We start from the raw sequence: 15,861 nt of genomic DNA on the forward strand, positions 1-15,861 counted from the left end.
GGTTTTTAAATCATGAGAAAGAGGGAAATTCTCAGGTAAGAGAGCTCCAGACACAGGTAGCAACAGGTACAAAGCTGCTCCTGACAAAACTCTTACTCAGCCTTCAAGGCTTGGCTCAAGTGACTCTGAAACTCTCCCTAATTCTGCCTTCTAAGCGATTCAGCTCCTTCATTACCAAGTACATAGCACTTCTACTGAGCAGATGTCTATCAGCCTGCACTCTATCTATCTAGGTTCACATCTGTATCTCCCACTGGACTGTGAGCCTCCAGAACACAGTCTATTCACTTTCAGATTCTCACCACCTAGCCCAGATACCAAAAAAGTATTTGATAAATGAATGCTGCTACCACTGAGGACTACCAACAGATTGTGTTTGATAGAAATGAAATCTATGTATGAATTTATTATTCTTTGATGCCATTCGACACAAAACAGTATCTACTTACATACTTACATCTGATTTTAATCACTAATTCACCAAATGCATATACACCAATCAGTGCCAGGAGCTGGGGACATAGCTATAAAGAGAGGGACATGGTATCTTTGACCCATGAATATATTTTCTACCAGGGAAACCAAAGAAATATTCAATTACTCAATTGCTTGCCTACTACAGGAATAAGCCCTATGAAGGAGAAATACAGATTGCCATGAGTATATTTCACAGGGAGACCTTGCCCGGTAAAGGGGTCAGGAAAGACCTCTTTGAGAAACGACAATACAAGTGAACTCTGAAGGATGCGTAGGAACAAACAAGGAAGGTGAACACTCTGGATAAAATGTATTACATGTTCAAAGGTTCTCAGAGTGAAGCATGATGTGTTAGATGCTAGTACAGCTGAAGAACAAGGACGGGGAGAAGATCACAGAAGATGACATCATTAATTCATAACAAGGTAGAAGACAATCTAGAATACTGATCTCAAGAAGCAGAGCATATTCCATTACTCACTTAGCAGTGATTTGGGTTTATCTCTGTCAACAATAAAAGGAGAAATGGAGGAAAAACATCAATAGCAACATCGTAAATGAGTTGCCTTAAACCTCTCTAACACATTACACCATTCCGTGACTCTTAATATATTTGTATCATAAGTAATTGGTAAGAACCATTACCACAAGAGTATCAGGTATTACAATAAAAGACGTATTTGGTGCTGTGGGAACACAGAATCATTTGCATACCTGTATTATGAGACTGTAAATTCCTCGAGGGCCGGTGTTCTTACTCATTTTCATATTCAGCTCTGCAGCCAGCATAGTGCCTTACGCCCTGCAAGTCCTCAAACAGTTACTGAGTGAATTTCAGTTTGCTTGTGTGACTCATAGTTTATGTTACTAACTGGCACACACCCTGATCCAAGGTTAGCTGACAGAAGCCTCCCTGAGAGACACACAGATTGAAGAAACAGAACAGCTCAGATACTTTAGAACAAAAGGAATTTAAAACAACCAAAATGGAGGAGCTATCATTTTATTACTTTAAGATATAGGCTAAACACACCACTGATTAAATATATTGAAAAAATTTTTTTGACCTGAGAAATATGAAGAAAACCCAAGGACCAAGGTTCCTGGCATTTTCTAAAGGAGGGGGAAAGAGGAAAACAAAAAGAAAGTTCAGAGTTTTACACTTCCTTTCAGCAACAACAGGAAAATAATGTTTGTAAGGCCAAGACGACAGGACTATAGACTGCAGGAGAAAGGAACAGTGAGCTGGGAAGAGGAGGTGCTGACCAGGAATGTGCAGTTCACTGTGCAGTTGACTGGAATGTGCAGTTTACTGTGCCAGCATCCTGTCAATCTTTCTCTAGAAAATGAGCAAGAGGTACTTCCTGCTGGCTCAGAGCCGTACCCACTTCTGTGCGTATCTCAGCTTTTTTGGGGGGGAGCTTGTAGCTCACCAGGATTCAGGGAGCATTATATTAAGACTCTACTATTTTAAGGTAAAAGAAACAAAAAGCCTTGTGTGGGTTTTTTTTTGGGGGGGGGGGGGGAATATCTAGCATTTCAGTTCCTACAAGCAAAGTTTCCAACACTCACGAAAGAATACAAACATCTCAAAAAAAGGACAGCCAAGAAGAAAACTCACAATTAATTGTCTTAAGCAGAAATCTTCTCCTTCCACAGGGACACCACCAGTAAGGGAAATGAACGGTCTTGGAATCTGACTTTCTATTTCTCCCCCAAAAGTGAGTTATGGTCCTACTGCCACATAAAAGCTTTGCTTCCTAATATTCTGACCTTCCTGTTATGAAGGACCTGGCATCTAGGTTTTGATGAAAAAATCTCTGTGGCCAATGACATAATCTCAAAATCCAGCAAAACATGACATTTCCAATCAGTTATTTCCCTAGGAACACTACCTTGCCCCTACTTCCATGCCACCTACTTCCCAGATTTGTGTTTGTCCTAACAAGTCAGTCTTTTGCTTTCTGATCCCCTTTAAGTTGGGGGTAGGGATGAATACTCATTGTCCAAATCCTCAGTCTTCTTTCCTTCTATCTATATAATCTTTATCGGAGACACACCTATTTATCTAGACTCTGCCTATGCCAACAGTTCTCAAATGGTAGTGATTCTGTCCCCCAGGGGACACTGGGCAATGTCTGGAGATGGTTTTGGTTATCAGAACTGAGGGAGAAGGGTGCTACAGGTATCTGGTGGGCAGAGGCCAGGGATGCTGCTAAACACCTTACAATGCCCAGGATAGCCCCCAACAACCAAAAGAATCATCTGGCCCAAAATGTCAACAGTGCCACCATTTAGAAACCCTGATCTACACAGATGGCTTTAAGTCATTTATTCTTTCATCTGACCAATGTATTGCCAATTTAAGACTTGCTCTGCCCAATGCAATGGGTGGGAAGTTTGGGGAAGACACCAAGGACTAAAGATGCAGGCAACCATCTGAGATGTATTATACTCTGAAAGGAGAGTCTACCTGGAGGAAATGAGCCATGCCTTAGTTAAACCAGACAAATGTTCTCACTACCTTTGGGGTACCTCCACATTCACGTGTTCCAAACCAAACACTTTATCACATTCCCTTCTACCCACCCTTATCACCACCTAATACATTCCTCCTTGTGTGTTCTCTAGCATTTCAGTCCATATCGCCGCAAACGTCCAGGCCACAAATATTGGTCAATTTAAACTTCTTCCTCTTACCTAATACTGAATTAAACGCCAAGTCTTTGTGACTTCACCCTGATTATGTTTCTTAAGCTTATCCTTACTCCCCTTATCTACCACCTCTCTTCCCCACAACCCCACGTTCAAGACACTCTTTGTGAAGTCTAGTGCTCTGTAACAATAAAACATTTTGTAGGGTTTTGTGGTTGTTGTTATTGTTTTGAAAGACACTCACATTGAGTGGCAATATGGGGATAGTGGAAAGAGCATATGTTTGGGGTCAAAAAAATAATTTGGAATCTTGGCTCTTTAGTAACTAAGTGTTCTTGAACCACTTATATATTTCTCTGCACCTCAGTTTCTTTCTCTGTAAAAAAGACATAATACCCAAATAACAAGTTTGTTGGTTAGGATAATAGAACCTGAAATATCGTAGATATTCACTATATAGTAGCCGTTATAATTGTTTTTTTTTTTTAATTTTATTATTTATTCATGAGATACAGAATGAGAGAGAGAGGCAGAGACACAGGCAGAGGGAGAAGCAGGCTCCATGCAGGGAGCCTGATGTAGGACTTGACCCCAGGACCCCAGGATCACACCCTGAGCCAAAGGCAGACGCTCAACCACTGAGCCACCCAGACATCCCGATATAATTGTATCTAATCTATACATACCTGATATGCTGCAGGTATTTAAATATTAAATTTGGAGAGGACTGAAAATATAAACCATAATTATAGGATTGTCTTTATGAAACTTGCTAAGTTCTCCTGAATCTTTTTCAGTGTAAGCTAATTTTTAAGATTCCAATCCAGCTTATTTGAAAAACTAATTCACATCTAAAGAAAAGAATGGAGAATTTTAATAACAGTATCAACACTTTTTATTATCATTTTATGTAAGTCAAGCTCAGATAACATGCAGGGATTGTATTTTTTTTTAATTATTTATTTATTTACTCATGAGGGACACAGAGAGGCAGAGACATAGCAGAGAGAGAAGCAGGCTCCCTGTGGGGAGCCCGATGGGGGACTTGATCCCAGGACCCCGGGGGATCATGTCCTGAGCCAAAGGCAGACACTCAACCACTAAGCCACCCAGGTGCCCCACAGGTAGTGTATTTTAAAATGCCAGAAAATAGGCCCACTTTCATCCCTCTTAGCCAAGTAAAACTTCTATTAATTCACAAATTTAAAACTTTCCATAAAAAAAAAACAAAACAAAACAAAAAAAAAAACTTTCCATAGAGGTTTCCCATCAATATATTCGCTATGTATGGATCCAACAACAGAATGCTTATCACATAATGCACTTACTTGTTCCACGTAATAAAAGTTGCTCTCTGAGTTGAAATGCCAAGACCAACAATTTGATTCATCTCTATTCCAGCAACTGAAAATAAAGATAGGTAAAACATGTGTTTAGAAGCCAGTGAAGTTCTTCTTTACCATATTATAGTATGGGGAATAAATCATTCAATATAATCTTTAAGGAAAACATGGGTTTAGCATTTAATAACATAACTGGAACTAATTAAGAAAGCATTACTAATGATTTTGTAATAATTTTTTACTTAAAGGGAAAAAGGTCATATTCTAATAATAACAAAATGGCTTTCTGCTTTAAATGTCAGAAAAAAACCAAACACTACTCAAAGTAAGTCAGATTTTTATTTTCTTCTTGATAATACTAAAAAATCGCTGGGGATCCCTGGGTGGCTCAGCAGTTTAGCGCCTGCCTTCGGCCCAGGGCGTGATCCTGGAGTCCCAGGATCGAGTCCCACATCACGCTCCCTGCATGGAGCCTGCTTCTCCCTCTGCCTGTGTCTCTGCCTCTCTCTCTGTGTCTCTCATGAATAAATAGATAAAATCTTAAAAAAAATACTAAAAGACCAGATCTTAATACAAGTAATGATCAATCTATGAAAATAAATAAAGGGAAACCTCTCTAAAATGCAGTCAGGGCCATACCACTGGCCAATTACAGGAAGACCTATCAATTACAGACCGCAGAATAAGCCTCAGCAGGAAAAAATCGGCAATTATAGGTCTCAGCAGGAAAAGATGTACATTGTATCACCTATAATAAATCTACCCCAGCCAATCAGAAACCGTCATCACCCTGAACTCTTGCTTTTCTCCAATGGACTATAGTTCAAAACAACCCTTCCCAACTTCTTTCTCCTTTTCCACAAAATAACAAACCAATCCTTAAATTGGTCAAAAAAAAAAAAAAAAAAAGAGTTTGTAACGAATGGGAAACACTGCTAAACATGTTTGAATCTGGGAGAAAGGCATACAGGTGTTCCATGTACTATTCGTGCAGCTTTTTAAAATAAGTTTTGAAATATTTCAAACCAAAATGGCAAGAAGGAGAAGCAATTCAGCCATAAAAATGAAGTAAAAGATCTTTCAGAATTTACAATTACACGTCATCTTTTGCCATATTCTTAAAGAAAGCTACACTGAAAATGTCCTTAAAGAGCTAAGATTTCCTATTGTGGTTATGGCCAGGACAGCACTTTGCATCGAGGCCACGCAGAAAAACGAAAACAAAAACAAAAACTTAACAGTAAACGTTAACTTGGGGAGCCTGGGTGGGCTCAGCTGGCTAAGCACCTGCCTTCAGCTCAGGTCCTGATCCCAGGATCTTGGGGATTGAGCACTGCCTCAGGCTCCCTGCAGAGCCAGCTTCTCCCACACCCTCTACCCTTCCCCCTGCTTGTGCAAGCTCTATCTCTCTCTCAAAAAAGTGAATAAATAAAATGTTAAATCTTTTTTTTTTTTTTTAAGCAGTAAAGGTAACTCAACTGCAAATTCCTGAGAGCAGAAATTATGTGTTATAATTTTGTTTATAAACCTCTGGTATTTTGTATACAACAGGAAGTTGACCAAGCACTAGTCACAACCTGGGATGAAGAAGGAAAGTCAGCCTTTATACTGTACCCTAAAAGATTTAAACCAAAGGACAGAGTTGCTGTTACCTTTCCTTAATTGTAAACCACAGATGTCTGCCAAAAAATACTGAGAAACTGTGACCCTAGTAAAATACCATTTGCATAATTTTCATTAGGAAACCCACAAAATTCTATAGACTGAGAGGAAAACTCTTATTACAAATAAAATATGCTTTATTATTTTTTTTTCCAGTCTAATTACCTCTTACAGATTCTTTTATTACAGTCACAAACTGAAGCCAGAGGGCATCAGGATCAATTTCAACCCAGCCAGCTTGAGGATAAAGACTTTCTACCTATTTAGAAAAAAGAGAAAATTTAGTAAAAACATTAGATCAGGTCAATAATACCTGGGTCTTAAATTTTTTTTAATGTTTAAAATGATTAACAACATGATTTCATTCATTATCTAATTCATTTTTATTGTTAAAATGGAAAATATAAAAGTTTTCTTTAGTTCATGAGTTTGCAGAAAATTGTAGCTTTCTTTATTTTATATTTACTTTCCAAGTTTATCTTTATTTTCCAAGGTTTCTATAATGAAAATGTACTATTTTTCAAAAAAAAATTTTTTTTTAAAAAACAAAAATTAACGAAGTACCAAAGTGTGCTGCAGACTATGACAGAAAGCATACTTCACCCTGTCTCTATCACTGAATGAAGAGATAAAATCTGGACCCAAGGCAGGAAGCAGCTATTTGTGGACTCTAACAAGTATACACTGGAAAGAAGATGGGGGAAGATAAGAATCCAAGTTCTGATAAGTGGTGGTGAGCTTCCCATTTTTTTCCTGATATTTTCTGACCTGGACTCAAAGCAATCCACAAAACCAGAAATGGGTACCAGGGTGCAATGGAAACTCCAGGAGAAGTCCCCATATTTCTTTTTTTTCTCCCACTTGCCTCTATACTTTTGTACCCAGGCTATCTTGTAGTAGTGGTTGCACCAGTAATCCTAAGTACTTAAGATATTGAAGGAGGGAGGAGGTGTGGCCCAAGACCTCCACAGTTTTTCTGCTCTCTCTGTGCTCCCAGCTGTGGGCATCCGAAGTGCTGGCAGAGTAGGCTAATCAGAGCTCCAGCTTTCTGGCAAGAGGAGCCAAAAGGGGAAGCTCGGGGAACCAAAAAGTACCAGGACAATCTCAGAGAAAGAGGAACTTGGGAAAGCTGCTCTGGAAAGTTGTGTATGAACTCTGAGGCTCACCTCGAAGCTGTACATGAGTGAATATATGCTAAACAGCACAGCAAAGATGTTGACAACTAAGGGACAGCTCTACTCAGGTGCCAGACCAACTCCTGCGTGGCACATACAAAGGGCATATGCAAATAGTACCGCTGCCAGGATTCTGGAAAAGACAACCACTGAAGCCAAAGTCCATAGAAGACTTGGCAGAGTTTGTAGCCTGAACCCAACTGCATTAATGGCCCAGTAAAAGAAAAAAAATATCAACATTCATCATAGGATTTACACAAGGCGCAGAGTCTTATAACACAATATTCAAAATGTCCATGATATAATCTGAAATTACAAGGTATATGAAGAACTGGAAAAATTTCACATGGGAAAAGATAATAGATACTAATGCCAAGATGACAGATATCTGACCGAGACTTCACAGCAGCGATTATAAAAATGTTCCAAGAAGAAAGGGCAAATTCTTTTGAGACAAATGGCAACATAGAAAGTCTCAGCCAAGAAACATAAGACAAAAAGAAAAATAAAATTTTTAGAATTAAAAACTACAGTAATTAGGAGAATGGAAGAAATGGAGAGATGCTAGTCAAGGGGTGCAAACTTTCAGTTATAAGATGAGTAAGTACTAGAGACCTAACATACAGCATGGTGACTATATAGTTAATAACAGTGTATCATACACTTGAAATTTGCTAGGAGAGCAGTTCTCAAGCGTTCTTAACACATATACACATACACAAATAGTAACTATGTGAGGTAATGGGTATGTTAATTAGCTCGATTGTGGTAATCATTTCACTATGCATATGGGTACCAAAACATCATGTTGTACACCTTACCTATATACAACTTTTATTTGTCAATCATACCTCAATAAAACTGGAACAAATCAATTAAGAAAAGAAAAATATAACAATCCAAATAAAAAACACACTGGATGGCTCAATAGTAGAATAAAGATAACAAGAAAGCCAGTAAACCGAAGATAGATCAATAGAAATTATCAAAAATAATAGAAAGAGGGATGTCTGGGTGGCACAGTGGTTGAGCAACTGCCTTTGGCTCAGGGCGTGATCCCGAGGTCCTGGGATCAAGTCCTGCATCCAGCTCCCCACAGGGAGCCTGCTTTTCCCTCTGCCTGTCTCTCATGAATAAATAAATAAAATCTTTAAAAAATAATAATAGGAATAGGAAAAAATATTGGAAAAAAAGAATGAATAAAGCCTCAGGAGGCAGGAGAAAAAGGTCATCAGATTCCCCAAAGAAGGAAAAAAAAAAAAGAGTTCAGTGCAAAAAAAAAAATTACTTCAGAGAAGTAATAGTGCTAAAAACTTTCCATGTTCAGCGGAAGATTTAAAATCTGTATATTTGGGGCACCTGTGTGGCTCAGTCATAGAAGCATCTCCCTTCAGCTCAGGCCATGATCCTGTGGTCCTCGGATCGAGCCCCACATCAGGCTCCCTGCTCAGCAAGAAGCCTGCTTCTCCCTCTGCCTCTACCTGCCACTCCCTCTGCCTGTGCATTCTCTCTCTCTCTCTCTCTCTCTCTCTCTGTCAAAAAAATAAATAAAATCTAAAAATAATAATAATTAGGATAAAATAAAATCTGTATATTCAAGAAACTTAGAAGACTTCTAAAAGGATAAGTCCAAAGCATTACATATCCAGACCCAGCATAACTAAAATGCTAAAACCCAAAAACTAGGGAAAAATCGTGAAAGCGGCCACACGTAACAATGATTCTTTATAACCGTGGCTTTCTCATCAGAGCCATGGAAGCCAGGAGGAAGTGGCTCAACATTTAAAAAATGCTAAAGAAAAAAAAATAAATAAAAAAATAAATAAATAAAAAATGCTAAAGAAATGCTATCTACAATTATATATCAAAATCCCAGGGATCCCTGGGTGGCGCAGCGGTTTGGCGCCTGCCTTTGGCCCAGGGCGCGATCCTGGAGAGCCGGGATCGAATCCCACATCGGGCTCCCGGTGCATGGAGCCTGCTTCTTCTTCTGCCTGTGTCTCTGCCTCTCTCTCTCTCTCTCTCTGTGACTATCATAAATAAATTAAAAAAAAAAAATTAAAATCCCAGTATGTTTGTAGATACAAACATGATGATTCTAAAATTTATAGGAAAAACAAAAGAACTAAAATAACTACAACTATGTTGACAAGAGAATAAAACTGGAGGAATCACACTACCCAACTTTAATATAATGTTACATTAATCAAAACAATGTGCTACTACCAAAAAATTGGGGGCGCCTGGGCGGCTCAGTTGGTTGAGCATCTGACTTTTGATTTTGGCTTAGGTCATGATCTCAGGGTATTGAGATCAAGCCCCATGTTGGGCTCAGTGCTCAGTCTGCTCTCCCTCCCCCTGCTTGTGTTTGCTCTCTCTCCCTCTCTAAAATAAATATACAAAGTAATTTGTAAAACATAGACAAATGCTATCAATGGAACAGAGTCCAGAAACAGACCCACACAAATATAGCTAAAATCAATTAGCTATTTATTTATTTTTAACAAGTGTATACAAGGTAATTCAATGGAAAAAAAGATAGCTTTTTCAACAGTTGGAACAATCAGACATTCATATGCAAAAAAATTAACCTTAACCTCACATCTTACACAAAATTTAACTCAAAATTGATCACATAAAACTGTAAAATGTTTGGAAGAAAACAAGGGAAAAAGTTCTTTGTGATGTGGGTTTAGGCGAAGAGCTCTTTGACATGACACCAAATGTACCACTCATAAAACAGAGAAATTGATAAACTGGACTTTATCAAAATTAAAAACATTTGACCTACAAAAGAAAAGGTAAAGAAAATTAAAAGACAAAGTGCAGATTCATTTAAAATATCTGTAAATCATCCATCTAACACAGGACTTGCATTTAGGATATATGAAGAAATCCCAAAATTCAACAGTATGAAAACAAAACAACCCAATTAAAAAATGAGCAAAAGACTTAACAGGCACTTTGCCAAAGAAGATATACATGGATAGCAAATATACATAGAAAATATTCCACATCATTAAACATTAGGGAAATTCAAATCAAAACCATAATGAGATACCACTACACCTATTAGAATGCGTAAAATAAAAACTACAAATAATTTCAAGTGTCAGTGAAAAACATGTGGAACTCTTATGCATACTGATGGGAATGCAAAATGGTACAGCCATTCTAGAAAAGTGTGGTAGTTGTTTGTTAAGTTAAATATTCACTTACTATATGACCCAATCATACCACTTGCAAGTATTTATTTATTCTAGAGAAATAAAAACTCAGGTTCATATTAAAATCTGTACACAAATGGTTACTGCAGCTATAGCCAAAATCACCAGAAACACGGATACAACCCAAACGTACTTCAACTGGTGAATGAATGTGACACATCCGTCTAATGGGTTACTACTTGGAAATAAAAAGGAATGAACTACTGATATACATAATATGGACAAATCTCAAAGGCATTATGCCAAAAAAAGCCAGTCTCTGAAGGCTAGTGACTGTATTTTTCCATTTATAGGACATTCTCAAAAAGACAAAGCTATATACATGGAAAATAGATCAGGGTTAGGTATGGGAGGAATAGGTCTACAAAGGGCTAGCACAAGGGAGTTTATTGGATTACTCCTACATGGGCTAAAAAAAATCATAGAACTTATTCACCAAAAAGGCAATTTTACTGTATGTTAATTTAAAATATAAAATTAAAAAAAAAAAAAAAAGCCATGGCTTCAGTTTAACATGATGGCTTGAATCCACATATCTTATCTCCAATTCTTCTCTAAATTCCATTAAAATAAAAACATTAAAAAGGTTTATGCAGGGGCTCCTGAGCGGCTCAATTAAGTTCAGGTCATGATCCCAGGTACCTGGGATCCAGCCCCGTGCTGGGCTTCCTGCTCAGCAAGGAGCCTGCTTCTCCCTCAACTCATGTTCTCACTTGCTCTGCTCTCTCTCTCTCAAATAAATAAATAATAATAAAAGTTTTATGCAGAGAGACAATGCTAAGAGAGCAAACAGGTTCAGACCAGGTTTTTAACAAATGTTTTTATATGAACAGTGAGTGGGTTGGTGGCACATGGCTAAACAGAGGAGAAAACTGATCCTTCACTCCCTGCTCAGATTACACCACATCTTTGCTCAACCCCTGGCAGAGATTCTATGGTAAAGCCTTGAAAATTAGAGGTACCTCCAAAGACTGAGATGCCAGATGGGACTGAACACAAGATTTGTTCAAAGTCTTTATAAAGATCCCCAATCCTTTCCTCCAGCCAGATCACTGCCCCTCCCTAAATAAGCCGAAGATAAAAGGTTTACCCTCCAAAGGGACTGAATCAGAAGAGTTCTTTCTTTGCAAAAATCAGATATAGCTGAGTAGAGTAAGACTATTTAGAGGTACTGAAAATATGAACCAATAACCAACCAAAGATCAGACATGTAAGAAAAGGCCAAAATAAAGAAAACAAAGGAATGCTGAGGCAACAGTGATTATGTGGGGAGCATGATGGTGACAAGGTCCAATAGGAAAAAAGAATCTACTACTCCCCAGTAAATTCTCAGAGACAGGCTTAACAAAATCTATTCCCCTTCTATCAAATGACACTCGTTTTTTTTTTGTTTGTTTGTTTGTTTGTTTGCTATGCAAGACTTTCATGACCACAGACGAATGCCTCAACTGCAATAACACTTCCTCATCGGAAAAAAACTCAATGTGGATATCACTGAGTCAAACCTACAAATCTTCAGACTTGCCAGTGGCACTCCAGCATCACTCCCCCCACTCCAACCCAGAGAGCTCACTATATCCAAACATGTCACAATAGTGAAATCTCCTCCCATACCGAAGAAAGGCCAAACTGAAATTAGACAAGAGGATAGCCAAAGCAAGGAGGATGATTTGTTTGCTGATTACAAACAAAAGACAAAAACCAGAATCTTTCAAGATTGTCCAGAAGGGTACACAACAGTAGAGATTATACTGCTTTCTTTGGACTGGCCTTTCTGTGCTGTTCTTCCAGGATGTTATTGCCCTTTATGGTTTCTCACAAATAGCATGATGTTCCAACGGGGAACTTGATAAACTTTCTCCTTAAAACTAGAAACATCAGGGACACCTGGGTGGCTCAGTGGTTGAGCATCTATCTGCCTTCCACTCAGGGAGTGATCCCAGGGTCCTGGGATCCAGTCCCACATCGGACTCCCCACAGGGAGCCTGCTTCTCCCTCTACCTATGTCTCTACCTCTCTCTCTGTGTGTTTCTCATGAATAGATAAAATCTTTTTTAAAAAAAACTAGAAACATCAAATATTGACATGTGGATTTTCAAATCTTAATACTATATTCTAGTGTCTAATACCAATATTTAAGAATCTATACAAAGACTTTTTTTAAAAAAATACAAACTATAAAAATAAAATGAGAAATACAAATTATAGAAAAAGCCTAAAAATGTATCTCTGCTGTTAAAAAATGAATGCCACAATAAAACTAGTTTTCTGAGAGGCCTGGTACCAGCTTCCCAACATAAAGGGTTCATGTTTGCAATTTCAACTTTATTTTATTTATTTTTTCATTTTTTAAAGACTTTATTTATTCATGAGAGACACACACAGAGAGGCAGAGACATAGGCAGAGGGAGAAGCAGGCTCCCTGCGGGGAGCCCGATGTGGGACTCGATCCTGGGACTCCAGGATCACACCCTGGGCTAAAGACGAAGGCAGGCACTAAACCGCTGAGCCACCCAGGGATCCCCCAATTTCAATTTTAATTAAAAGACCAATACAGCCTATTTTGTTTTTGTCTCTAAGGGTGATCTCTTCACTTTTTCTTTCTCTGTCTCTCTTTTAAGCTATCTGCTGGGTAGTATCCATCGAACCCTATACTAAGTGGTCTTGGGTTTCTATTACATATAACCTTACCATCATATTAGCAGAGGTGTGATTTTTAGCTTGAGAAAATAAACAAAAGTCGAAGCAAACTGAATTCCTGATACTTTAAGTGCAATTCAATGATTTATTCTGTACCCATGAGGTAATAAATCAGGTGCTAAGTAGCAATGTAGGCCAACAAGACTCTTTTTCTCAAAGAACTTCAGCTATCCGAAGTAAATGACCAAGTTCTGATTGTTTTTTTCTAATTTCTAATTCATTATGAGCAAACAATTTTTTTTGGACCAACAACTTTTAAGACACAAAGTAATTTTCTACGAAAAAATTACACATAAAATAAAATCCCAAATGTTTCATTAAGGTCAACAGACATAAGATTACTCTATTAACTGCTACACAAGTTTCTAAATCTTAGTTTCTTCATCTCTACCCCAGGTGCCCAGGGAACTACAATTTAAGAAGCACTGCTATGAACTCTTACCACAGTGGGAGAGCCACTGCTATAAACTCAATTCAAATGTTTTGCCCTTTGAGGGCAGGGACTTTTTATATTTTTATTAACTCACTTACCTTTCCAGACACTTCATGGTTGAGAGTCTGAGCAAAACCATTCTAGTCTCCTACTCACAGCAATTTTGAGTCACCTGTCTGATTCCTACCTCATTTCTTTAAAAAAAAAAAAAAAGTGTAATCCCGTACCCCAAATCACACAGCAACTGAAACTTTGTATTTCCTGACAATCCATGTCTCCCTTAGGTTCCAAATACTTCAATGCAAAAAAAAAAAAAAAAAAAAAAAAACTCTGCCTAAAACAAAAGTACTTTGTGTCTAGGATTATGAGGAAGAGTGTGTGAAAAGTATCATTGTGTTGTGATAAAGACTCATAAAAAGATAAGACGCACACAGCCTCTGAAGCACAGTGTTCTCTCAAGTTGGGGGGAGGGATGGCATGTGTAGGGCCGGTGTGCAGGGTCTCTGTACAGGTGGCCGGCCTGAAAGGTTGCTGCTGATGCCAGCTCGGGGTCCTGGTCGGGAAACCACAATGAAATGAAACTCTCCCATTTTCTCCAAGCCAGATGGGTCCCTGGGCAACTGCTGCAATTGTAAAACACAGTCAAGGGGTTGGGAAGAAGGGTGAGAACCGAGCCACCGCCAGGGTCCAGTGCTGCTGGGAAGGGGTAACTAATGGCTCCTAACGTGCAACCTGACAAGATGCTGCCCTCGGGAGGAAGGGTGGGCACGCCACGTCCAATCAACGTTATCTTTGCTGCGCTCGCACGAAGCCACGCGTCAGTAAGGCCAACAACAGGAGGGCACCAATCCACTGGTCGCCGTACCCCTAACAAGGGTTCGGCCAAGTTTCCCAGACCAGAAGGAGGTAGGTGTGTTTCGAACCAAGGCTCAGACATGGAAAAGGAGAAAAGCGATGACGACACCGCCTTCGCGACTGGTCCGAGAGGAGGCCTCGCACGTCCGCGGAAATCCAGGCGCGCAGGTGAGGAGCGGGCGCCTCGAGCGGCAGTTCGGAGACAGCACAGCTGAAGGGCGGACGACGCATTCTATCAAGACCCGAGCGTTTCAAATGCAAATAAACACCAGGGGTTGGAAACCCACCGAGCAAGTGCGGGGGAAGCCCTCGCAAGTCGCAAAGTCCCTTCTGGCCGGACGCGCGCGGCGTGCCCTGCGCCGCCCCGCGGTGCCCCCGGCTGCCCTGCGCTGCTCCCCGCCGCCCTGCGCCGCCCCGCGGTGCCCTGCGCTGCCCCGCTGCTCCCCGCTGCCCCGCTGCTCCCCGCTGCTCCCCGCCGCCCTGCGCTGCCCCCGGCTGCCCTGCGAGGGTCTGCAGCACGCACCTCCCCCCCCCCCCCCCCCCCCCGCAGAGGCGACTCCGCCGCAGACCGCGAGCGAAGCACCCCGGGGCGCAGGCCCGCCCCTCCGGCCCGCAGCCAGCACCGGAAGGGCGCGCAGGCTTCAGCCCTGCCCGGGGCGGGAATCCGCCCGCCGCTCGGGACCCCGGGCCCGCAGGTGGCGCGTGCGCCCGGCCCGCCCGCTCGCCTCCCGCGCCTACACCCGACGCCCGCTCCCGGGTCACCTTCTGCGCGCTGGAGCCGCGAATCAGCGTCGCGTGGTCATAGACGTGGCAGCGGATCACCGAGCTGCCCACGTCGAGCCCCAGCACGAAGCCCGCGGGAGTCGGGCCCGCCGCGCTCTGCTCCGGCCGCCTCTTCTCCGGGACCGCGCGCACCGCCGACATCCCGCCCCCCGCCACCTCTCGGCGACCGCCGCCCGGCGAGCGGGGCCCGCTTATAAAGGCCCGCGCCTCAGGGGCCAAGCGCGCCCCGCGGGGCCGCCGCCCCCGGCCCGCCCCTCCGCGAGATCCCGGGAAGCGGCCCCGCCCCCGCCGCGGCCCCGCCCCGACGCCGTGACGTCACGGCCGCGCAGAAGCCCAGTCCAGGCGCGTGCGGGGGGGGCGGGGGGGGCGCGTGCGGGGGGGGGTCGGCGAGCGCGTCCCCAGGGCGGTGCCCGCGTTTCTTTGAGCCGTACGTACAGTTTATGAATCTCTATCAAGAAAAAATTTTTTTTTATTTTTTGTTCTATTAGGAAAAATAAAGTGAGGGCAGCCCCGGTGGCGCCGCGGTTTAGCGCCGCCTGCAGCCCGGGGCG

At 41.5% G+C, this 15,861-nt stretch overlaps 1 protein-coding gene across 3 annotated transcripts in view; it reads right to left on the reverse strand.

The window, feature by feature from the left end:
* GK5 (glycerol kinase 5) overlaps positions 1–15,564 on the reverse strand; it is a 73,795-nt gene extending 58,231 nt beyond the window's left edge. The window contains exons 1-3 of one of the 3 annotated variants that reach the window (XM_072727053.1): positions 15,290–15,564; positions 6,303–6,396; positions 4,461–4,536 (exon numbers count right to left, since the gene is read on the reverse strand). In XM_072727053.1, the coding sequence (XP_072583154.1) occupies positions 4,461–4,536; positions 6,303–6,396; positions 15,290–15,451 (332 nt within the window). In that variant the 5' untranslated portion in view covers positions 15,452–15,564. The remainder of the gene's footprint in view (positions 1–4,460; positions 4,537–6,302; positions 6,397–15,289) is intronic. The other 2 variants (XM_072727052.1, XM_072727055.1) reach the window with 2 other exon arrangements.
* Positions 15,565–15,861: the final 297 nt, after the last annotated feature.

This window comes from Vulpes vulpes, chromosome 11 (assembly GCF_048418805.1).
Source record: "Vulpes vulpes isolate BD-2025 chromosome 11, VulVul3, whole genome shotgun sequence".
Taxonomy (NCBI): Eukaryota; Metazoa; Chordata; class Mammalia; order Carnivora; family Canidae; genus Vulpes; species Vulpes vulpes.